Source organism: Cricetulus griseus, chromosome 8 (genome assembly GCF_003668045.3).
Source record: "Cricetulus griseus strain 17A/GY chromosome 8, alternate assembly CriGri-PICRH-1.0, whole genome shotgun sequence".
Taxonomy (NCBI): Eukaryota; Metazoa; Chordata; class Mammalia; order Rodentia; family Cricetidae; genus Cricetulus; species Cricetulus griseus.
In genome coordinates, this window is record NC_048601.1 from 1401248 (window position 1) to 1426012 (window position 24765).

General features: G+C 44.5%; 1 protein-coding gene across 4 annotated transcripts in view; it reads left to right on the forward strand.

Moving 5' to 3' along the window:
• Tmtc1 (transmembrane O-mannosyltransferase targeting cadherins 1) overlaps positions 1 to 24765 on the forward strand; it is a 202041-nt gene that overhangs the window by 96954 nt on the left and 80322 nt on the right. For all 4 annotated transcript variants that reach the window (XM_027430056.2, XM_027430057.2, XM_027430055.2 and 1 more), the window contains 2 exons: positions 9382 to 9571; positions 23873 to 23994. In XM_027430056.2, the coding sequence (XP_027285857.1) occupies positions 9382 to 9571; positions 23873 to 23994 (312 nt within the window). The remainder of the gene's footprint in view (positions 1 to 9381; positions 9572 to 23872; positions 23995 to 24765) is intronic.

A 24765-nucleotide genomic window follows, 5' to 3' on the forward strand; every position in this document is an offset into this window, starting at 1 on the left:
GGAAGCACACACTTTGTTCCTGTTCACACCTCCATCATACCTCCTGGGGCACACACTTTGCTCCTGTTCACACCTCCATCACACCTCCTGGGAGCACACACTTTGCTCCTGTTCACACCTCCATCACACCTCCTGGGAGCACACACTTTGCTCCTGTTCACACCTCCATCACACCACCTAGGGGCACACACTTTGCTCCTGTTCACACCTCCATCATACCTCCTGGGGCACACACTTTGCTCCTGTTCACACCTCCATCACACCACCTAGGGGCACACACTTTGCTCCTGTTCACACCTCCATCACACTACCTGGAAGCACACACTTTGTTCCTGTTCACACCTCCATCATACCTCCTGGGAGCACATACTTTGCTCCTATTCACACCTCCATCACACCTCCTGGGAGCACACACTTTGCTGATGCTTCTCTAGCAAACACCCTTGGTTTGTTTCCTGCTTTTGCTAAGCTAGCTCCTGATCACCTGACTTAGCTGTGATGTGGCTGCCTCTGTGAAGTCTGTCTCTGCTGGCTCCAGATTTATCATTGGCTTTGTCTGTCTGCCTTAGTGAAAAATTCTTCTGCATTTGTCTGCTAGGACTGACATGAGCCCTCCTAGTACTTCAGGCCACAAGTCCCAAATCAACATGCTGTCAGAGTTGGTGTGTGGTGAGATGTCTGTTTCTGTGTGGCAAACAACCACTTACTCTCGTGCGTGCGTGCGTGCGTGCGTGCGTGCGTGCGTGCGTGCGTGCGTGTGTGTTTGCGCATGTTGTGTGTATGGTATGTTGTGTGTGTGTGTGTGTGTGTGTGTGTGTGTGTGTGTGTGTGTGCAGTGTGTGTGCATGCCTGTGTGTGTGTGTGTGTGTGTGTACAGTGTGTTGTATATGTGTGTACACGCATGCATGTGTGTGAGCTTGTGTATGCCTGTGGAGGCCTGAGGTTACCTTCAGGAGTCTTTTTTCAGTGTTATCTACCTTTTTTGTTTGAGGCAGGACCGCTCATTGACTTGAATTGAACAAATAGGCTAGGCCTGGCTGACTGGTAAGCAACCCCCGAGGGTCAACCTGTCTCTGCCCCTCTGGAACTGGGATTACAAGAATGTGACACCATACCAGGCCTTTTTACCTGGACTCTGGGGATCTGACACAGGCCTTCCTGCTCGAATTGCCGATGTTTTACTGGCTCACTCTCTCTAAGGCCCCATGTCAATTTTTTTAAGGAACCACTCACGATGGATTCGAGTCCCTCCCATATTAGTTACTTTTCTTGACATTGAGTCCAAAACTCCTGATAACAACAACTTAAAGAAAGAAAGGTCTATTTTGGCTCACATTTTCAGAGGAAGGCTTGGTGGGGTAGCAGAATCCATGGCTCTGGGGGCAAGTGGTGGCTGGCTGGGATAGGGAGCAGAGGAAGAGGCCAGAAACCAGGCCAAACTGATGGCAAAGGCTCACCCCTAGTAACCCACCTCTTAAGTGATTCCACAAATTCCCCAAACAGCACTAATGTCTGGGAACCAAGTATGCAAACACAGGAGCCTGTGGGCAACATTGCAAGTTCAAACCATGTCACAGTCCTTTGACCTCGCTTGACCCTACCCTCCAGGTAAGCTTGTCTCCAGTAGTTAATGGCCCCCAAGCCCTGGCCATCGCACTGGCTTTTTATTTACTTATCTATTTACTAATTCTTGCCTAGGTTCTTTAGTTATCTCCACTTTCCCCCATTCTGTTCCTCTTCCTAACACATTCTAGATAGTTTATTATACAGCCCCAAGATATACATAAAAGCAATCAAATTATGACTGAATCCATCAGCATTTCACCAAATGAGACTAGGCCATGCTGACTCAAGAGCAGACCTACAATCCCAAGGCTTCCCAAGAATGGTGTGATTTTGCTCACTGCAGGGAGGCTATGGATCCTGCTCCCTTCCCAGTGGTGGCTCTGGGCTGTGAGCTGCTTGAATTTCATAGTTGCACCAACTGGAACGCTACGTTGGTGTGGCAGAGGAAAAGGAAGCTGATGGGGCTCACACCTCTCAACATTAAAGCTCTCAAATTCATGTCATGAAAGAGAGTAGAAATAACACGATAAGCTCCCTTGTAATAGGATACTACCCAGTTTCAGAATTCATGAAGGTGCTTGCTTTTGTGTTGTTGATAACCACCCACATCCAGTCCCCACCCCCTCTCTCTCTCCCTACCTCCCTCCTCATCACTGCTTAATGCTGCACTGTTTTGAAATTTGCCGTGGATGAAATATCAATGCAGTCATCATGATTTCTGTCTTTCACTACAGCATGTTTGTGATACCTGCCACCCTAACCCTCAATAGCTGGTGGTTCTGTAACAGCATCAAGTATTCAGTGTCCCACAGTGCTCCTTTCAGCTTTCAGAGACCATCGCCTCTGCCCACACCAGAGGCTGTTATTTGTCCCACCCAGCGTACAGCGTTTCCAGTGTGCCTTGCAGAAATACCTACCAAATATGAATGCCTACCAGATATGCCTGATAGGGCCCATGATCGTGTTTGCTTTTAAAATGATGATGGATAACACAGTCAAAAGAATTGTTTTATTCAGTTTGAGGTCTAACTTTTTGAGAAACAAACTCTTCCCTGGTGTTTGACTGTTAGTTAATATTCTCAGTTGCATGGACCATGAGAACAGAACCCTCAGCCTTCTAAGATCCTCACAGACCCTCATCCATTCTGTTAACCACAGTATATGCTATTGAGTTGAGCTCCCAGCTGTCCCCTCGCTCAGGCACATGCCCCCCTATTGAAATTTGGTATTAAAATACTATCATTCAATCACAGTCTATGACCATCTTCTAACCACCAACGCAGTGTAAACTCGCTGGTGGAGAGTCAGGGCCCGAGCTTATTGCCTCCAGCACGAAGACACACACAGAGAATGAGTTAACATTTACTGAATTCAAGAGAAGACTTCCTGCCGATTGAGAAAGACAGTGTAGGACAGGCTTTCTTGGGCTGTTCCAGGAGAAGCCCCTAGAGACGATGTTGTGTCTTCATAGCCTTGTCATTCCTGGGGCACTGGGGCCTAGGACAGTCTACTGAAGCAAGAATGGAGCAATTAGGAGCTGAAAGGTTGACAGGAAGCAGCAGCTTCAGAGGGCCAGAAAAGGTCACCAAAACCTATAACCCTAAACCCAAACCTGGTGAGTCCAGTTAAGTCCAACAGAGCCAAACGCCCAATGATTAGTGATGTCAGCATCTAATTCCAACAGTTCATGGTAGTACTATCCTTAACAGTCAAGACAAAGCCAGCCCAGACCTCCACTGACCGGGAGACTCGGCATTAGTGGGAGGGGTGTTGTTTAACAGGGAGAATGGATGAAGTTCCAACATTCTTTATGTAAAGCAAGCCAGAGCTACTGTTAGTGGTATGGTTTTGTTCCTATGTCCCCGTCATAGGCATCTGTCTAGACAATGAGTGAGGTGGGTTCATCCTCTGTCTTAACCAGAAAGGTCCACTCAGAGGCAAAGGCACAATACATGTGTGTTTCTGCCTTTAAATCACACACACACACACAAAAAAAAAAAAAAAAAACAAAAAAAAACAAAAAAAAACAAAAAAAAAAAAAATGAAGAGTTTGGTTCCCAGAGCCACCACACAGTTTCAGTAGGGACAGTTTGGTAGCTGCTCTTCCTCAGGAAGCTTACCCTTTCTGTGTATTTCTGTAATGATATCTTCCTGTCATTATGTATTTTTGACAGGGCCTCTCACTCTAGTGCTGGCTAGCCTGGTGCTAACAGTGGGCTGGGTCCTGTTACACCAATCAGCACTCAAGACAATCCCTCACGGTTATGCTCACGGACCAACCTGATCTAGGCAGTCCCTCAGTTGAAACTTCTCCTTTTCAGGTGACTCTAGGCTGTATCAAGTTGGCAGTAGTGCAGGCTGACCTCAAAGTTGCAGTGATCTTCCTTCCTCAGCTTCCCGAGTTCTGGGGTTATAAGCATGAGCAGCCACTTCTGGCTATGAAACTCTACTTCAGTCATCCCTGGGTTCTCAATTTAAAAAAATGAATCATTAAATTTTTTACATCCAATTTCCAGTTCTCTGAGTTGTATATTCTATTTGGTTGGCAAGACATTTTTTCGGTTTCCCCCCATTAATAGGATTTATAGTAGAAAGCTGGTAAATAATTTTCTTTTCGTTCTTGCAGAGAGAGAGAGAGAGAGAGAGAGAGAGAGAGAGAGAGAGAGAACCCAGCAGGGCAGAGAAATATTGCACAGGCTATTTCATTTTTTTTTTTTTTTTTTTAGCATTTTGCATGTAATTCATAGAGAAGGAGTTAAAAAGAAAGCCTGTAATTGTTGATCACAGTTAGCTCAAATAGCCCTCCCTAAAAGATAATTAGCTTTTGGAGTGATTCCAAATGGCTTCTTTGTTGCTTATATTTGCAAAACATTTTTCCGCTGCTATGTCCCTATCTCAGAAAGCACTTAAAGAGTTTGCTAGCTACATGATCACAATCCATACAAATTGGAAACCAGTAACTGCTTCTCATCTTCAACTTACTCTGTTCTCATTAAGATTATAACTTAAAAAAAAAACATGAATCTTAATTTTTGTTTAGTTGGTACAACATTGCAATTCTAGAAAACAAGCTCGGGAAGGAAACTTGCAGGGCAAAGCAAACATATGGACTTCAAATAAGAAACCCTACACAGAGTTAGCAAATATCCTGTGAGCCAAATGTAGCTGGAAATAAGACATTTGGGCAGTTCTGTCACCTCCCTCGATTTAAGGGTTTTTTTTTTTTTTTTTAATCATGAAAGATATCAGATACACACAAAAGTAGAGAAGGTGGCGTGCAAACACCCATGTACATAGTCATCAGTTTGAGCACTCACAGCCCTCAGCCATTTGGCCCATTCGCTTCCCTCCTCTGCCCTTCTGTGCCTGGCCAGCTACATTGAAGCAGAACTAAGTGGTGACTTTGATAAACTCAGATAGTTCATTTCTCATGGTGTTCTTCCATCCTATAGCATTGTCACACTTTAAACTTAAGGATGAAGCTGGGCGGTGGTGGCTCACACCTTTAATCCCAGCACTCAGGAGGCAGAAGCAGGCGGATCTCTGTGAGTTCGGAGCCAGCCTGGTCTCCAGAGCGAGTTCCATGACAGCCATGGCATGTTACACAGAGAAACTGTGTCTCAACAAACAAACAAACAAAAAAAAAACAACTTAATGATGAGTCTCTGTATCCAGCTCTATTTATTATCCACTAATATAGTTTTTTTTCCAACTATATAATAAAAGCTTGGTTTAATAGCTGGTTTCTCTGACTTAGCCTCTTTCTCAGTTACTTTTCCTAGTGCTGTGTTAAAATTCCCCCACAAAAGCAACTTAAGGGAGAAAGAGTTTATTTCGGCTCAGTGTTCCAGCTGTGCAGTCCGTTATAGTGAGGAAGCAGCAATGGTGGGAGCTTGAGGACCAGGAAGTGGCCAGAGAGCTGTGACTGACTGACTGGGACCAGGGAGCAGAGAGAGAGCTGTGACTGCTCAGCTTAAGTTCTCCTTTTCGTTTGGTCCAGTCTGAGGCAGAGGGAACAACGCTGGTACTCGCTATTAGAATGGGTCTTCCCACTTTGGTTTACCTCATCAGGATAGTCTCATAGGGCACACCAAGGGGCTAGCCTAGTCTAATAATTCCTCACAGATATGCCTGGAGGCTGGTCTTTTAGGTAATTTTATGTCTTGTCAAATTGACAATCAGCACTTACCACTAAGCTATATAAATAGATTCTGTCCTCTGGTGTGTCTCTCAGGCCATTCTTAACTTATGCATGTCCCCCATTACCATATGCTTAAGAAACTAGCTCCTTGGTGCAGTGGTTTCTCCCACACCCTGGGCACTGTGTCTCCAATTTGTCATGAAATGTGTTCTGATGGTTCTTCCGTGTATCCCATATTAGCAGTTGGTCTTAGAACTGGTTTAAATTCAAGGTTTTGTCTCTGTTGTTTTTTTTTTTTTAAACAAGATTATTTCATCATAGGTCTGTTTAAGCTTTCTTTCTCTCTTTATGACATTAAAATGAATTAGTGAGCTCTATGTACCTAAATGTTTTGTTTGTTGTTTGAGACAGGGTCTCACTCAGTAGACCTCTAGCCTGGCCTCTGACTCATGGCTATCCTTCTGCCTCAGCCTCTTGAGTGCTGGGGCTGTAGGCACCTGATTCTTCCATCACATTAGCGAGTGCGTTATCTGCCACTAACCTAATATGTTTAGCAGTCATATATATAATAATAATATAATATATATAATATATATTATATATATATATATATGTCTGGGGTTGTGGATTATAGTCTGGTAGTCCTTTGCTCTATGTCTAATATCCACATACTAGTGAGTACATACCATGTTTGTCTTTCTGTGTCTGGGTTGCCTCACTCAGGATGGTTTCTTCTAGTTCCGTACATTTGCCTTTGAATTTCAAGATTTCATTGTTTTTTTTTTTCTGCCGAGTAATGCTTCCACTGTGTAAATGTACCACATTTTCTTTATCCATTCTTTGGTTGAGGGGCATCTAGGTTGCTTCCAGATTCTGGTTATTACAAACAGTGCTGCTATGAACATAGTTGGACAGATGTCTTTGTGGTATGAAGTATGGTATGTGGTATGTGCATCCTTTGGGTGTATGCCTAAGAGTGGAATTGCTGCATCTTGAGGTAGACTGATTCCCATTTTCCTGAGAAACCACCAGACTGATTTCCAAAGTGACTGTATGAGTTTGCACTCCCACCAGCAGTTCCCTTTGCTTTGCATCCTCTCCAGGTGTTTTTTATTTTAGCCATTCTGACAGGTGTAAGATGGTATCTCTGAGTTGTTTTGATTTGCATTTCCCTGATGGCTAAGCAGGGAAATACTTTAAGCAGTTTTTAAGAGTGGGTGTGAATGACAACTGCTTTGTCTGTGAAATGCGTGGCTCAGTATCCATCAGTGAAGCCATGCAGAGACTTTCCACTGAACTGAAGGGAGGAGCATCATGTCCATGCAGAGACAGCAGTACACAGTAATGCCACTGGTTTGCTGTGAGCTGGCACTCTCAGGTCTTGAACATACTCACAAGACCTGTGTCGATTCAGCCTTTACTATTTGTTCATTAGCATCTTATTGAGGATTACAAGAGAGGGAAGTGGTAGGAAATTCTGTCAAAGCAGTCCCACTCCTACCTATTTCTGTGTTGGAGTTTGAGGGTAGTTTTCCTCACTGACCTGGGTATCTGTCACTGTAATCTTGAAGCTGGAGATGGTGAAGGAAGAAGCAGCTTGTTGTGTCTCAGGTCAGGGGTAACTATGTTGACTGGTTTCACTCTAAAGCGTCCCAGCTGCGGAACCTGTGTTAGCTACTTTTCCTGTTGCTGTGAGGAAAGCACTTTACAGGAAAAACTCAAGGAAGGGAAGAAGGAAGGGTTCACACTTTGAGGGGATGGCCCATCATGGTTGGAAGGGCGTGGCGGCAGATTTGTTAGGAGGCTGGTAATCCTGAAATCTTAACCAGGAAGCAGAGAGAGGTGCACGCTGGTGCTGAGCGTAATGTCTCCTTTTTACTCAGCCTTACTACCGCATTTAAAGCCCTGTGGAAATGTCCTTCAGACACATCCACAAGCACGACTCCTCCTCCGTGATTCTATGTCCTGTCAAGTCACAGAAGATAACAAAGAAACTCTGCTTTGGCCTCTGTGCCAATGCAAGAATCCCTCCTGTGTCGAGGCCTTCTCTTGGGGCCCTGAGATGACATTCATCTCACTTTTCCCTGTTCTTTCAGGGTACATCATCTTCATTATCATATTGTATGGTCCTGGGAGACAAGGTGTCACCTGTTTCTATCTAATTACATACTGGTGTCATAAATAAGCGAGGTTGTCCACCACTTACAGTGGTAAAAGCAGGTTTTACTTAGTAACTGTTGACAACAGGGGAAAGGTCTGAGTCCATTCTGATTTGTATAAAGGTGTCATCTTTATCTGCTTGCTGGCAGTTACTAAGTTAGGGATCTATCCCCCACTGGACTGGAGACAGATGCCTCAGCCTTCCTCGTTGGTTGGAATTTAAAACATGGCTCTTAGGTCCCAGAGAATGACAATTCTGGGTTTGTTTGTTTAATGTAGGCATGTGTGCATGTGGGTATAGGAATAAATATGTTTTTGGAGACCAGAGGTCACCTTCTACCTCAGAAACAGTGTCCACCTCCATTGAGATGGGAATCTCAAGCTGTCCCAGAACTCACTAAGCAGGTTTTGCTGGCTGTCCATAGCACTCTGAGGGTTGTCCTGTTTCCACCTCGCCAGCACTGGTAATTACAGGAGCCTGTCACCATGCCTGGCTTTTTAAAGTGGATTCTGGGGATCAAATTCAGGTCTTCATGCTTGTGTGTGGAGGATTCTGCCTGCTAAAGTGACTCTTCCACTCCACTTTTGAGGTATACACAGTCACAATCCTAAACCCCCCTAATACAGTCTGGGAGGGATGCTTAGAGAAGCCTGTTAGGCGTTGAGTCGAACAAGGAACAGATTTTCTGCTCAGCCATGCAGTTACTCTGGCATGCATCTTAATAGATTGGAGTGCACAGATCATCTCAGAATGTGGGCTTCGTGGAGCTAAAAGCCATGTGGCAGTTGCTCACCTCCTAGTGCAGAGGTTTGGACGGATCCGTTCTGTGCTGAGGGCCCTGAAGTTCTCAAGGACCTTGGATGCTGCTTAATGACCGTGCAGGCTAAGTGAATTTGGGTACCCTCACTTTCCTCTAACCCAGAAAGAAAATGTTCGAGTAGAATACCACTTACTTCACCTAGACAGGAAGTGGGGTTAAGAACCCACCCACTGTCTTCCTGCCCCTCTGTCCCCTGCCAACTGTGAATAAGAGATTTACTCTCCCTAACACAAATATTTTATTTCTGAAATAGTCTCATCTGTGTCAATCTGCTATCAAGATGGTGAGGTATTTTCAAATGCACTGTAAGATTCTGGTCAGTAGCAAGATGAGACAGTCTAAAAGGCCGGTTCCCTACAAAGCAAGAATGTGTTCACTATTTACCTTTATCGGGGTTTCCTCAATTGCATTAACCCATGTTTTGTGTATTTACTTGTGTGATCAATTTAAATATCTTCCTTGGGAACTGTGTCTTTTTTTTTTTTTTCTTTCTGTTGAGGTCAGCACCCAACACAGTGGCTAGGAACTGAGAGATAAGTTCCCAGGTGATCAGTTTAATAGATAGTTTGATGTCTTTCCCTATCTTCCTCTAACTGAAACGATGACAGAACAGACATACTGTTTCCTAGAACTGTGGTAAGCAAGTGTTTGCCAAATGTGGGAATGTATATTTCACAACTGTTCTCTTCATAGGTTCCTGACCTATTCCTACCTCCTTGCCTTCAATGTGTGGCTTCTGCTGGCACCTATCACCCTGTGCTACGACTGGCAAGTGGGCAGTATCCCTCTGGTGGAGACCATATGGGATGTGAGGAACCTTGCTACCATCCTTCTGGCGGTGGTGATGGCCTTACTGAGTCTACACTGCATGGCAGCCTTCAAGGTAATCTCTAAGAGCAAATAGATTCTCATATCGAAGACATATGTCTCTCTTACTACTGCTCCTTTTCGTAATGGGGTCTGGGTCAAAATCACATGTTACTGACTTACAAAAGTTTGAAAATTAATTTTTCCTAATAGATAATATATATTTAAAAGTCTTTAGCAGGTCTCATAGACCATGCCCTTCTTAATTTTATCCTGTCTTTATTTAAAAGATTTATTTTTAATTATGCATATATGCGTGTGTCTCTATGTGGGCATGCCACATGTGTATAGATGCCTGTGGTGGCTAGAGAAAGGTGTCTGATCCCCTGGAGCTGGAGTTACAGGTGGTTGTGAGCTGGCTGACTGGGTGCTGGAAGCCAGACTCCACTCCTCTGGCAGAAGAGCAATTGTTCTTAGCCACTGAGCCATCTCTCCAGCTGTGTGTAATTTCTTTGATCATGTCCAGATGTTTTGTAAGAATAAAAATTTCCTCCTGGTATAGTTGGCTAATATTTGAAGGAATTTAATTGATACAATGTCATAAAAAATGAAAATACACTTACAAATATTTAAGGTCTGATTGAGACTCCATATCCACTTAATGATATTAAATTTGATGGTTTCTTTTCCAGTCAGAAAAAAAATATGAAACTGAACAAAATTATTAAGTTCAATCATTTAAAAATGATCAAAGGTAGAAGAAACTAGAAAATACTGATTGATGGGAAATTGACAGACATTGATGAAATGCCTCTCACCTGGGCTAAACATGCCCTGGAGCTTTTCTTTATGACTTTGATACAAACTTTACAGCATTAGAAAAGCACCTTGTCTGAACATGGTGTGTTTAGGAGGCTTCTTTCCACTGGGCCTCCTCTTAATAGATTCCTTCCTATGGCCTGTCCTCTAAAATAGCCTCACTGAGCGACAGGAAATGCTGCCCAGTGGGTTTCGGAAGCAAGTGTTTGATATGTGTTCCTTATGTCATTCTCACAGGATTTCTTGAGATTTTAAAGAGCATTCAATGACTTTTATAGCCTTGCAGCATCCTGTAAAAGGAAAACTGGATAAACAGAGGAGGAGAAGAAGGAGGAGGAGAAGGAGAAGGAGGAGGAGGAAGAGGAGGAGGAGGAAACATGGTCACCTAGCTTGGCTTGGCTGACTGCCTCACAGTGACAGAGATCTTTTCTGGCAGAGGCCATAGGTCTGTGCCTATCTGTGTCTTTAGCTCAGTCTCCTAATGATCTCCTCGAGATCAGGACCAAACACAGGCTGAGCTCTGAGACCTGGAAAACAAACCTAGTCCTGGGATCCTTAGGAAGATGAAGTTGTAGCTGGAGCACTTTTGTGTGGGGGTAACTGCAATGAGGGCTTGAGGAGGCCTCTATTGTGGGAAGGAAGCCTCTGAAGCCCCTTACCTGAAGAGCCTGATGCATTCATTCCTGGGACTTCCGTTAGTGTCAGTTCCTAGCCTTGCTTTCCCCCTTTAAAGTCCACATCATGATTCTCATCTTTCTCCTCCCTGGAGAGTAGGCACCTGGGGTGAAGAGACTCCCATCTAGTGTCTCTGAGTAAGATCCCATATTCTCAACAAGGAGGCAGGCTAGAGTAAGAGCAACTGTTGGAAAGTAGTTGTCTGCGTGTGGATATCCCAACCTTGTTAAGAACAGATTTAGAGCAGTTGAGTGGACAACCCCACACTCCCCTAGCCCCCCACCCCCCCACCCCCCACACACAGACAGACCAAAGAAGGCACACCTTGCTGTTGCTAAGGAAGAAAGTATTAGAAGCTTTGCTGCCCATGTGATCTGTCACAACTTTATCCTTGAAGCACAAATTAGCCAACCAACCCTACAGCCAAAAATTGTTCTACCATAGACCCATACAATTGAACTAGACACGATTCCAGATTGCTAGAAATTATTTTTGCATTTTGCTCATTCAAATAATAGGTTATCATGTTATTGTGACACATTTCTAGAATGTCCCTTACAAAACCTGATGAAATAAACATGTGTGTTTTAACACAGTGAATATCAAAATTGGAGTAAGCCTGGAGGATGAAGACAGCATTTAATAGCGAGTGGTCTTTTTTCTTCCCTTTCCCTGCCTTGTGTCTATTTAGTTCCCGTTCTTTGCACCCAGCACTTTCCCATTCACGTTTCCTCAATTCATAGAAATTCTCCTCTCAGGAAAATAGGGACTCAGTCTTTCTAGCCCATAACAGCCCTTCTGGATGGTGTTTATTGGGCCCCTTGATAGTTGAGGCTCCAAAATGTGCTGCCAAGGTCCCATGTGTGAGGTCAGCTGGTGGGGGGTGTTCTTCTGTGTATATGTTTCTCTTATTGGTTGATGAATATAACACTGTTTGGCCAATAGAGGTAGGAAGATAGGCATGGGTAGGAGACTGGAGAATTCTGGGAAAGGGAGATGGAGAGAGACCATGAGGAGATGCCATGGAGAGACCGGGAAGATAGGATGCGCCAGGCATTCTCCCGTAAGATAAGGCCATATAGAAATACATAGATTAGTAGTTATGGGTTAATAATTAAGACAGAGCTAGCCAGTAAAAGAAGCCCTAGCCAACAGCCAATAGTTTAATAATTAATATAGCCTCTGTGTGCTTATTTGGGGCTGAGAAGGACAGCTGGATCTGGCGGGACAAGAAACCACCAGCAACTGACAGCTCGAAAGTAGGCTCAGTCCAGGCAGCTTTCCAGCGCTGTCTCTGCCGGATCCTCCTCCTTACCTTCTTACCTATAGCCACGCTGATCGCGGGCCACATTTTTCTACCTCAGTAGCTATCTATCTTCCATGGTTGCCCTTGACCAGTACAATAGAATGGGAATGTCATCTGTAACCCTTTTCTGAGGTGAGTTTGAAAGTAAACTTTACCCTTTACCCTCATATGGTAAAGAGGTATGTTATGGGAGAGACAAGCTTTGCCCTGGAACTTACTCAGAGACCCTCTGCTGCTCTCCCTCGGGCGTGTCATATCATTGTGTTGCCCTATGTGATAAAGAGACGGCTTCCCTTCTGCGGTTCTAACTTTGTATGGTATTCACACTTTAAATGCATGCCACACCACCTCAAGTGAAGCCTGGCCCCTCGGTACAGGAGGTGTAAGAGGAGAGCCACCCCAAGTCCTAGGAGGAGGGAGGCCAGAGTGGGTAATGATAGCTTCACTGCTCCTCACCTGTGTCTGTTCCCCTCCCACAGACTCCCCTCCCCTCCTGCACCATGCTGCGAGGTCAGACCAGGGCACTTGGTGCCTTCTGACACAGCACCATGATAGCCCTCACAGAGGAACAATGAAGACATTCCAACTGTTTGCAGAGTCTGGTCATTGTCAGGGTCACGATCATCCCAAAAGCGTGGCAGCTCAACTCCAGGAGGACAAAAGGGCTCCTGTGTATAAATAGCAGAGTGAATGCAAAGAAAGCCACTGACTGCTTCCTTTGTCTCTGTAGTCAAGACCCGTGCTTGCTCAACAGTCACAGTGTATATGAAGTTATTGTTATTTATGAATGTCAACCCTCTACCTCATCCTTACCCTGCTCCCTTCATCCCCAGTGGCAGGGAACATCTTTAAATTCTTTAGAACAGCTGCTTTCTGGACTTGAATGCTACCTGGGTTTCTTTTCTCATCACACTGACAAATTGAAGGGAGGAAAAGCTTCTTTGGCCCCACAGCTTGGATACTCAGCCCATTATGGCCCAGCCTTGGTGGCAAGGCGAGGGCTGCCTGCTCACATCTGGACAGATCTGGGGACAGAGAAGGGGAAGGACGATTAGCCAAGGCCCTCCACCCAGCAACCCACTTCCTTTAGCTGGACTCCACCTTCTGAAGTCTCAGCCTCCCAGAATAGCTGGGTTCAAACATTCGAACCTGTGGCTGATGTTCCCAACTCAGATCATATAACAAACACTACCATAGAAGTGTGCAGTCTCTGTGTTCAGATGTCACAGAAGGACAGGAGTGAAATCACTAGTTTAACTGTATGTGAGGGGCACACACAGTAAAGAAAGTGCCTACCTGACCATTCCATGGTATGATTAAGGGAAAGGTTTTTTATTGTGCATAAGAGAGAAAAAATCCATAGGCATCTGGAAGAGCCCAGAGCAGCAGAGAGAAAAGAAAACAGACTGGACATGGCCTGGGCTATATTAGAGAGAAATGGAAGAATAGCAGAAGAAAGTGAGTGTGTGTGTGTGTGTGTGTGTGTGTGTGTGTGTGTGTGTGTGTGTGTGTGTGTGGGAATAGTGAGGCTAGCAAGATAGCCAGAGAGCAAGAGGACAGTAAGAGAGCCCTTAGGGAGAATAGCGTTTTATAGTCAGGGACAGAGGCTATAAAGAGAACAGGATCCGAGGTGAAAAGGGCCAGGATGAGATCATGGACTTCGGGGGGGAAAAAGTGTATAACAAGTACTAGTGAGTAGGTGAATAGGTAAGTTGGCGCTGAGGGTGCCTGGAGGCCAGCATGGGCTTTGATATACAGCCACGGGTATATATTAATGGAGTCACGTGTGCCTTCTGCCAGAAGTAAGGGGAAAGACTCCTTCTGGCAGATGGAAACTGGTTTTACAAGTTCCTAAGGAATGCTGCTTTTATCTAACCACCAGAAATCCTCCTATAGTCCACTTGGAGCTCATCCCTAGACATATGGACAGCCGAAGAGACCTAACATTGGCCTGCTAACCCCAGTAGTTCTTTATAGCTGAATGCTAATGAGGAGTTGGAAGAGAGCGGCTAGCATCAGAGAATGGGCACAGGTGGACACGGGAGTCACACCTTCACGGTCTTTAAACTTGAGAGATATCTTTAAAGGTCCTTGAAATTTTATCAAAAATTGATTTTCTTAAAAATAAAAAAAAAAAGCAGTTCTTTTAAGGGTGCTGAAACTGAGTTCAGAGAAACTGAAACTGTGTGCTGGTCTCCATCTCCAGTTTTCATTTTCCTTTTGCAACAGCTGCTCAGTCCTCTTGTCTCTTCTCCTCCTCCTCGGCAGTAAACGGTGGAGCAGAAAGCACACTAGAAAGGCGTCTTGTTATTCAGTGGCTATCTGAAAACCAGAGGCCCACAGCCCAGCCTTCCCCACAGCTTCTGTTTGTGGCTATCCCACTTGTGAAGCTCCTTGTCCGTCTCCTTCCTACAAATCATGTTCCCAGGAGTCCTGTGTGATGTGGTCTGCCGGTTCCTGGCGCTGCCTGCTCCGCTTTTGATCTGGGCCCATGGGAGTTTTTCCACATCATTAAATAGTTTTCTTTATTCTTTGCCTTCATGGGGCAATCACAGTGGCACAAGTCACACTGTTTGATGAGCAGATGACCCACCCATCGCTCTGATGTTTATGCCTGAGTTGGAAGACTCACCGAGTGTCTTATTAGAAGGGTTAGAGTGCTGTACATTGCTAACAGACATTTTTATGCATCGCTAGCAGCTTTCTTTGTTTTTGTTGATTCGAATGCTGTTTGCTTCTCAGTGAACTCTAATGTCCACGGTGATGCCCTGTGTTTGAAAGGTAATCTTCCCTTGTGTGTGCATGTGCATATGTGACTATGTCAGGTATGTGCACACACAGAAGACAGGTTGATACTGACTTTTTTTTTTTTTTTTAAAGCAAATCACTCGCTGAGCCTGGAGCTCACGTTAGGTTATCTGACTGGCCAGCAAGTCCCAAGACCCTTCGGTCTCCACCCTCCCAGCCTTGGGTTTACACTCACTGCTGTACCCAGCTTCAGATGTGGGTGCTGGGGATCAAACCCAAGTCCTTGCGCATACACAGGAAAGAGTCTAATGACTGTACAACCTCCTAGTGCCATAGCCTTCTCTTTAACACTTGTGATTTCTCTTACTTTAGTGGACAACCGATCTGTGGAACTAACCTGTTACTGTGTAGTTGGGAGATGCTTCTTACAATTTTAAACTTAAAAGGTCAAAGATATTTTTTATAACTTCTCAAGCCATTTGGTCCTTTCTGTCTCCATCAGGGCATAAAATCTTACTTACAGCAGCATGTTCTTTTTCGTCTTGTCCTCAGCCATAACGTGTGAAATTATGACCTTCAGAGTTAAAAGTAGAAGAAACAGGCATCTGAGAAAGAGAAGCCTGTTGTGTGGCTTATTGGCTTGGAAAATATGAGACAGGGGTGGATTACCAGGTTCTTTAGAAGGTGGGATCTTAGTACCCAGGGGGTGTGGATGAGTGAGGACAGCATGGGAACAGCCATTGCTTCAGGAGCAGAGGGTATTGGACAGAAAATCTGTAATAGGCATCTTAGTGTTCCTGTCTCTGTTCTTACACATGCTATGTTCTATGGAACTTCTTACTTATGGTGTATTAAGGATGAATGAAATCAGGTGTAGGGCATCTCACCATGGTAACCTAGTAGTAGAGAGTGCTGTTTGTGTATGCCTCTCATCTCAAGACCACCATCCCCCATTGACTGCTGAACGAACTCATCGGTCTATTTCCTCAACGGCCTTTTCTATCCCGGTGCTTTCTGCAGTTGACCTGTGACAAGATTCTTCAAGTTTCCTCTCTGTGTCTCTTGCTCTCCCTCCTCTTTCTCTGACACCAGCCTATCTACTTAATTCATGTGAGCCATATTGTGAGCACTTTCCCCTACCCTCTGTGCCATTACTCAATCCAAGTTCTAAGCCCTAGGTTATTGCCCTGGCCTGACTGGCCTCCTCACTGGTGGAGACCCCAGTGCCCTGCCGTGTGGTCACTACAAGGGGCACCTTCCCTGGAAAACTCTTTTCTTATTTTTGGAGACACGGTTTCATGTAGCCAAGGCTGTCCTGGAGCTAGGGTTTTTTTGTTTTTGTTTTTGTTTTTTTCTGATTTTAGGCCTCCATATACTAGGGTTACAAATGAGTTACCAGCTCTGGATCATGGAAGATTCTGGTAGGAGAGCTGGAGGACAAAGGAGGGAGTCCCCAGAGCTTCACAAAGATAGCGTGCTCCAGTACGTAATTGCACTCAGGCAGAATCTTGTCAAAGGCATACTTTCATTTCTGTGAGCCATCTGGCTCCGGTTGCCAGAGGCCTCTAGTGTTTACAAGAGGATCTGGCCAGTTCAAGTGGCCAAACTGGCTATGGGCGTATAACCTGGATGTCTGACATTTGGTATTGAATGATGATTAATTGGGAAGAAAGAACATCTACTAATGTTGCCCTCCTTCACTGCCCTGAAAATTCCCTCTGTTTCAAGCACCACAGCTTGTTTGATTAACTGAGAAGTAAGCTTGAGTTTTCATAGATATAGGCACTCATCATATCAGCATCTTCACCTTAGAATAATTGAACACCAACACTTGCTAAAAAAAAACACATTACCCTTGATTTTCCTGTTGGGAGCATTTTTCTCTTAGAACCTCACAAGCATACCCCAAGAAAAACACGACCCCACCTCACAAATATGGGTCAGTTTTCTTCTTTGATGTCACACCTCACTTTTTTGTAAATTCACTAAACACTTGAGTGTTTGATGGAAGCAGGCCCTTTGATGGGCCTCTCTTCATTGCCTTGAAACAAATAAATGGATGTGTTGGTATGTACATGTCTGGACTTGGAAGATTACAGGTGTTTGAACCATAAAGCATAAAGAGCCTTGCTTTTCCATCCTCTGCTGCATGCCATTAAACCAGTAAATTTAAGTGGTGGTAAACTGAACCCATAGTGAAAAATGAGGGAAGAATCCCAGACCCAGTGATTTGTGAAGAGAGCCCTTTAACTGCCTCTTGTGAGAACAGAATTATCCATTAGGCTTTCCCCATCACACACCTCAGAAGCAGAAAAGTGGGACATGTCCCTTGATTGGCTACACATTGTGGTAGATTCTGGATGAGGACATTGACTGGGAACAGAGCCCAAATCTACCTGATGACACCTGGATCTTGTTGTCCTTTTTCTCAGTGCTTAGGAAAGAGGGTTCCTGGTCTTGTCACCCATGCACAGAGTGACCTGAAGTAAGGCAGACCCAGACCTGCCATTTGTCTGATAAAGCAGGGTGAGCTGTTGCTAAGAGATGCTCCTGTAAGCCAGTTAGTCTTCACTAGGGGAACACAACCACGTGTCCCTCGTGTCTCCTCATTAATCCCAGAGTATAGAACAAGTGTTCATCCTCTCAGACAGTTCCATGTGGGTAGGTGAACCACAGCTCTCTCTGCAAATAAGACAAGGAAAGGCTCTTGTCTCTTTCATGGCAGATAGATGTTGATGGCATCCTGCACTGGGGGAGGGGGGTGCCTGCTTAGTAGATGTCCCCGCACAAGTATGGTAAGTAAGAAAACATTTCTGCTGGCCACACACATCCGCAGGACAAAGTGACTTAGGGAACACTTCTGGTTCCTGCTCTGCCTGCTTCCTCGACCCCAGGAGAGGAAGACCCAGGGGACACTCTACTGTATTTAAATCAATCCATGATCCTCACCAAGTCCCTTCCTGAGACACTCTTGTGAAGTTAAGTTTATTGACCTTGGATTTTGTGGTTGCATGAGTTTGGATCTGGAATGTTCTCCAAAGGCGATGTATTAAAAGCATGATCCCTAGCCTGAAGTGGTAAAAGGTCATTGTCATTCTACCAAACAAGCCTAGGCATATGTGACCCATTTCCTGAAGCCTAGGTGTCCCGTGAAGTGATACTGTACACCTCCAAGCTTCTCCTCATTCCTGAATCCCTTCTGTCTGAGTGAACCCTGAGTGTCAGTCACATTGCATTCCCAGAAGAGTCAAGCTCAAATTTGTAAAGTAAGTGTGTGTGTGTGTGTGTGTGTGTGTGTGTGTGTGTGTGTGTGTGTGTGTGCTGTCAAGTGCTTGTGCACGTGTGTGCACGTGCATAAGTGCGCACATGTGGGCATGCATGTGCGTGGAAGTCAGAAGCCAACTTGTAGGAGTTAGTGTTCTCCTGCTACCACATGGATCTCAGTTATCAAACTCCCATCACCAGGCTTGGTGGAGGCACCTTGACTCTCTGAGCCATCTCATTGGCGGCTTCATATGTATATGAAGTATGTATATACTTCACATACAGGCGGAGTATGTATATGCTATGTGTTATATGCTATGCGTCTGGTCTCGGACGTTGGGTTTCAGGAGAGTAACAACCATCTCAAACCATTCCTTGATTCCCTGAAGCAGAACATGTGAGAAGGAGCAGTGCTGTGTAGAGTACTGGGCTTGTTTCTCCTGATGCCCTCTGTTAGACGCTGTAAGGGGCGAGATTTCCTTGACCATACAGCACCTCGTGTGGCTTCCTCCACCCTGCAACATCTGACTCCTTGCCCTGGCATTTCCACCTACACTTGATTTTGGATATAGAAGAGGACAAACTTTGGAGTTGGTCAGGTCTCGGGTGTTTTGTTTTTTTGTTCTGTTTTGTTTTTGTTCTGTAGTTAGGAGGAGTCTTTCAGACTAGAAAGATGACTTGGTGGGCAAAGTACTTATGAAGACCTGAATTTAGACTCCCAAAATCCACATAAAAGTCCAGCCTGGTGGTGTGTGCTGGTAACTTTATTGTTGGGAGGCAGAGCGAGGTGAGCTCATTGGATAGCCAGCATAACCCAAGCGTTGAGCTTCAAGTTCCCTGAAAAACTTTCTCAAAAATGAACTGTAGAGACAGATACCCAGTGTGACCTCTGCCCTCCATGTAAGACGTTACTTGTGAGCACACACATTCTCACATACACACATATGCACCACACACCTGCAATACATATACACCACATACCTGCTTGCACACACACACACACACACACACACACACAGAGAGAGAGAGAGAGAGAGAGAGAGAGAGAGAGAGAGAGAGAGAGGGAGAGGGAGAGAGAGAGAGAGAGAGAGAGAGAGAGAGAGAGAGAGAGAGAGAGAGTGTCACTGTGTAGCCCAGGTTGGACTTGACTTCTCAATCCCTCTGTTTGAACTTCCCAAGTGCTGGGATGGCAAGTGTACATGCCATGCCTGGCTTTTAGCCCTTAGTTTGAAACTTTCACTTCCCACTCATTGGAGTGACAGCTAAGTGCCAGAAGCCACACCCTGAAGTTTAATGGTGGCCTTCCCCCAGCATGTTCCTATCTCCTCCTGTTCCTGCCTCCTTCTGTCCTGCACTAACCTCAGGATACTAACCCCTCAGCATAACTGACCCTGAGGCTCACAGAGGGATTTGTACATTGAATAGACCCTTAGAGGAGGATAGCTCATCTTGTCACTTCCTTCCAGTCTCACCCTTTCTCAGACAAATACATGTAGGTTTACCTGTTTTCCTGTTTGCTTAGAACCAAAGCTGGCAATGAAGACAGTAATTTCTGACTCCCCCGTATCTCCCTAAATTACTGAAATATTTTCACTCTAATTGGGTGAAGATTTATTTAGCAGCACTTTCTACTCTTCTGACTTCCTTTAAGGTTGCTTACCAAGCTTAAAGCAAATGCATGTTTTTGTACTTATTATCCTGTAAGATAGCTTTGAAGATGTCTGCCTTAATTTTCCTTTAAACATTTAACAACACGTTTAAGCAAAAATCTGACTTTACATTCCCAAGTAAAGTTATAAATTATCTTATGCTCAGAGTATGGCAATCTGAGCACCTTGGGCATTCCACATCATTTAACCCTGCAGTGTAATTGTATAATTGTACACTTGGATGAGATAAGAAGTAGAAATCTTGAGAGCCAGTGTTGGCAAGAAAGTTCACACTGTTAATTAAATACAAATCAAACACAAAGCTTTGTTCAGGAAAAAAACAACCAAGGTTCAAAATCAAAGACCAGAAATCCAAAATGTTGGTTTTGAATGCTGTGATTCATCTCTCCTCTGGCTCTGTTCATTAGGGAACCCAGCGGTGCCTCTTGGCTGGGAAAAGGCAGTGTTTAAATTGGCTGAGATAAGGCATGGATTTACGCACTCCCTTCTTTGTCTCAGAGTGGGTATAATCTCTCCATTTAAATTTTATAATCTCATTTCCCCCTTTAAATTTTTACTCTGTGAGCATTTACCAGGAAATGTCAGCGCTCAAGAAAGTAAGGAAATGACACCATCAACCTGAGCCAGGCTGAGTACAGGGCAGCCATGCCAAGGTTGCTGAAGTCACCCTGCTACCATTGAGCTGGCCCCTCTAATATCAGTCTAGGAGAATAAATGGTGGCTCTCTCTGAGATGTGGAGTATGTTCATTTCCTGGGAGACTTGGACCTTGACCCTTCCTTGACTCTTCTTCTTCTTAGAGCTCTGTCAGGGGTCCTGGCTGAGTGTGTAGAGTGAGGAGTGAGGCAACTGTAGCCAACCCCCAGGAATCGGCTTTGAATTGTGTGTGTGTGTGTGTGTGTGTGTGTGTGTGTGTGTGTGAGAGAGAGAGAGAGAGAGAGAGAGAGAGAGAGAGAGAGAGAGAGAGAGAGCATGTGGCAGCCAAAGAACAAGTTTGACTGTTGTTTTTCTAGCACCACCCATCTTGTTTTTGAGACAGGGTCTCTTACTGGCTTGAAATTCATCAAGTAGGCTGGGCAGGCTGCCTGGTGAACCCCAGGGTCTACTCATTTCCACTCTTCCTGCATTGAGATTACAGGATGCTATGACATCTGGCTTTTTACATGAGTGTTAGTGATCCAACTCAGGTCTGAGTGCTGTCAAGGCAAGCACTTTTATCAACTAAGCTCTCTCTCCAGACCCCTTCTTTATGGTTTTTATGCAACACTATAAATTTCTGTAGCTTCACTGATCTTCTAAGAGCTTTACCAAAGGACTGAAGCCTAACAGGAAAGCAGTGATCAACACTGTGTGAAGACAGGAACATGCCTGCTATTGTGTTCTGGAACCAGCTTACCTGTGCCAGATTTCTGATCTTCATTGAAATTGTGTTTCTGCTTCTAACCCTGCAGTCTTCTCTCTGCTGCCCTGAGCCGGAATCTCAACAGAACACATAGAATGGGAGCCGTAGCTTTGGAGAATGAATTCATCTGTTTTTTTGTTTGTTTTGTTTTTGTTTTTGCTTTTTGATAACATAACAAAGTATTTGAGGCAAACTCAAACTCCTTTAAAAAAGAGATTCGTTTGGCTTACAGTTTTGAAAGCTCCAAGTCCACACAGCATGGCACAGGCTTTGGTGAGGGTCCCCCCTTTGACAGTGTCATATCCTGGAGGATATGGTGGTCTTCCTCATAATGCCTAAAGGGTCCTCTCAACAAGTCTAAGCACTTTGCAGGACCCCCCCCCCGAATGCCATCATCAGGTTAAATTTTCATACTCTTACTACTTTGAACATGAGCCTTGGGATTTAAGTCCTGCATGAGTTTGGAGGAACAGTCAGTTTTCAAAGCCTCACCTAGAGAGATTGTAGGCAGGAGCTGCGCCATAGACAGGCAAAGCCAGTCACTGCCAGAGAGAAGCAGAGGCTGCAAAGGCCGCCAGGGTACCAAGAACATGACAGAGATGGCATCACTGGGAAATGGATTCAAGGTACTTGGTACAGAGCAGATGGATCTCTGACTCCTCTACCTCAGCATGGTCTATTGCAATCTGGACTGTGTTTTTGGTTTCTGGAGTAGAGTGTCAAGGGTAAGGTCAGTGTCTTGGCTACCTGGCTCAGTCTGTTATCTTCATCCCTAAGAACATGGCTACACATAAGAACTTTGCAGTGTTTTGAATGAAGCATAGAGTTAAATCTATTAAAGTGGAGGTGCCGAGACTGGTTTCTGGTGGACATTGGCTTTCAAAGAGCTGAAGTTGAAAGTCAACTCTCTCTGCAAACTAAAACCGAATAAAAAGATTATTTTCAGGGTACTCCGTATAGATTCAGGGTTAATAGAGAACTGGGAAAAGAGAAGACTCTCACTCTGGGGTTTACTTTCAGGGTTTGCTAGTGAGAAATCCCTGCCCTGGTAGCACAGGTTTCTGAGGGTGTTGGTTGTTTGTTATGTACGCCAGGTCCTTGGGCTGAAAGGCCCTTGGTAACCTCAGACCATTACCTGAATTGGAAGGATAGTGTCCTGATTAACTGTCTGGAATTATCCAGGAAGAGAATCCCAATTAAGGAATTTCTTATGTCAGATTGATGTGAGGGTGAGGGTTGGGTAGGGGGTGGGGGGGTAATCTTGACTATTAATTGATTTAGGGAGACCCAACTCCCTTCTGTAGGTGGCACCATTCCCTAGGCAAGTGGTCTTAAGCTGCCTAAGAAAGCCACCTGAGCATCAGCCTACCTTTCAACCACCAAGCCACACCATGGTTCCTGTCTCACTTCTTTGGCTATAAATCAAGTTCCTTGGATAGAGGTAATGGTATGTAGAATAGCACTCAGGCCTGCCTTCAAATTCCTACCCTGACTTCCCCAGTGGTGGGACTGTGACTTGGAAGTGTAAGCCCAATAAACCCTTTCTTCCTCTAAGTTGCTTTTAGTCAGAGCATTTAATCACATCAACAGAAAGAGACCTGAAACAGACAGCTTGTAGCCTTTAAGTCAACTGGCTCCTCATTTTTCTTTCTTCCTTTTTACATTTTTACTTGGCAATTTTGGGAGATCCTAGAAATACACACATGTACATGATGTACACACACACAACATTCCTCTGTAGCTACCTGATCTGGAAGCCACTAAAATGACCTTTATTTACCCCCTTTCTTCTCAGGAGTTAGGCTCCTGCAGGTCATTACCAACAGAAAGAGATCATTTGAGGGGAACTGTTCAGACCATGTGGAGTCTCTCTGAGAGATTTCATTACTCTGTATGTGGTAGTTAATAAGACAAAGAATTTAATAAAATCCTGGTGACAAATCTTTTACTTTGCATATTTAGAGTATTTGTAGTTCCTGCTAGGGAGTTTTATTTATGTTTGTGATATTGTCTTATTCTCTTCTAGTTGTTAAAAGTAATATAGTACTTTAAATATTTATGGGACTCATAAAAGACACAGTGTGTGATATGGGAAGCTCTATGTGGTTTCCTTCTTTGTTTTTTATCAGCATGTATAACAGGAGAGGTTCTTTGTCCTGGCTGGTCCCACTGCCCTGGGGTCTCAAATAAACACACAGAGACTTATATTAATTATAAATGTGTTGGCTGGTGTCTTGGGCTTCTTATTGTCTAGCTCTTTCTTAATTATTAACCAATTTCGATTAATATATGTATTTCCACATGGTCTTGGCTTACCAGAGAACGCCTCATGTGTCCTCTCTTCCTGGGCTCTATATGACCACTCCATGTGGGAGGCCCACCCTGCCTACTTTTCCCAGAATTCTCCTTGTCTCCTGAGGGTGAGATGGTAACATGCTTTTTGAGGCAGAGTTGAGCAGAGATCCACACATCCTTTCCCTGTTGTGTGTTTCAGAGGCTGGAGCACAAGGAAGTGTTGGCCGGCTTGCTGTTCCTCGTGTTCCCGTTCATTCCAGCCAGCAACCTCTTCTTCAGGGTGGGCTTTGTGGTGGCCGAGAGAGTCCTGTACATGCCTAGGTAATTATCCTTACCCATTGCACAAGCCCCAAGAGCTCCAGAGAGACAGTGCTCTGTGAGGCATGGATCTTCTGAACCCTGGCGTCATTTCCAGGGACCAGGCTTGCTGATGTGCCCTTACTCACAGGCTGAGAGGTACAAGTGTCACAGTGGAACAGGAATTACAGCTTCCTACATTCAGGATATATACAGCAGTTGCTTATCATACTGTCATTGTTCAAATGTGTTTTATAATTATACTGGTGGTATTTTTAAGTACTTGTTGATTTTCACAATATTGCTTTATCCTCCCCCCTTTTAATTTGGAAAGTAGAAATTAAACTTTTTTTAAAAAATTATCTTTGGAGAAAATAAGAGAAGATATTTATCTGTGGCTTACACATTGCTTAGCTTTGCACATCTGCTCTTTGCTTTAGCTTGTATGTCATCTTATTCAATGTCATTGTCCCAAGGCCACTTTCCTGGAAATGTTACCGAATCAGGAGACAATCTTGTTCTGACATTTACTAGTTATGTGACCTTGAGCAAGGTATGAAGCTTTTTTTATATCAGATTTTCTTGTGTTTTCAAAAGGAGAAATTGGTGATGTATACATATAATCCCAGCACTTGGGAATCGAGGCAGGAGAATCTGGAATTCAAGGTCATCCTTGACTAGAGTCAGTCCAAGGGCAACTAGATAAGACAAAACACAACTCTCTGCCTTTTGCTGCTGCGTTCTAACCAGAGTTTCAGAATGCCCCTTTACTTTCGGAATCATCTGATTCGGGTG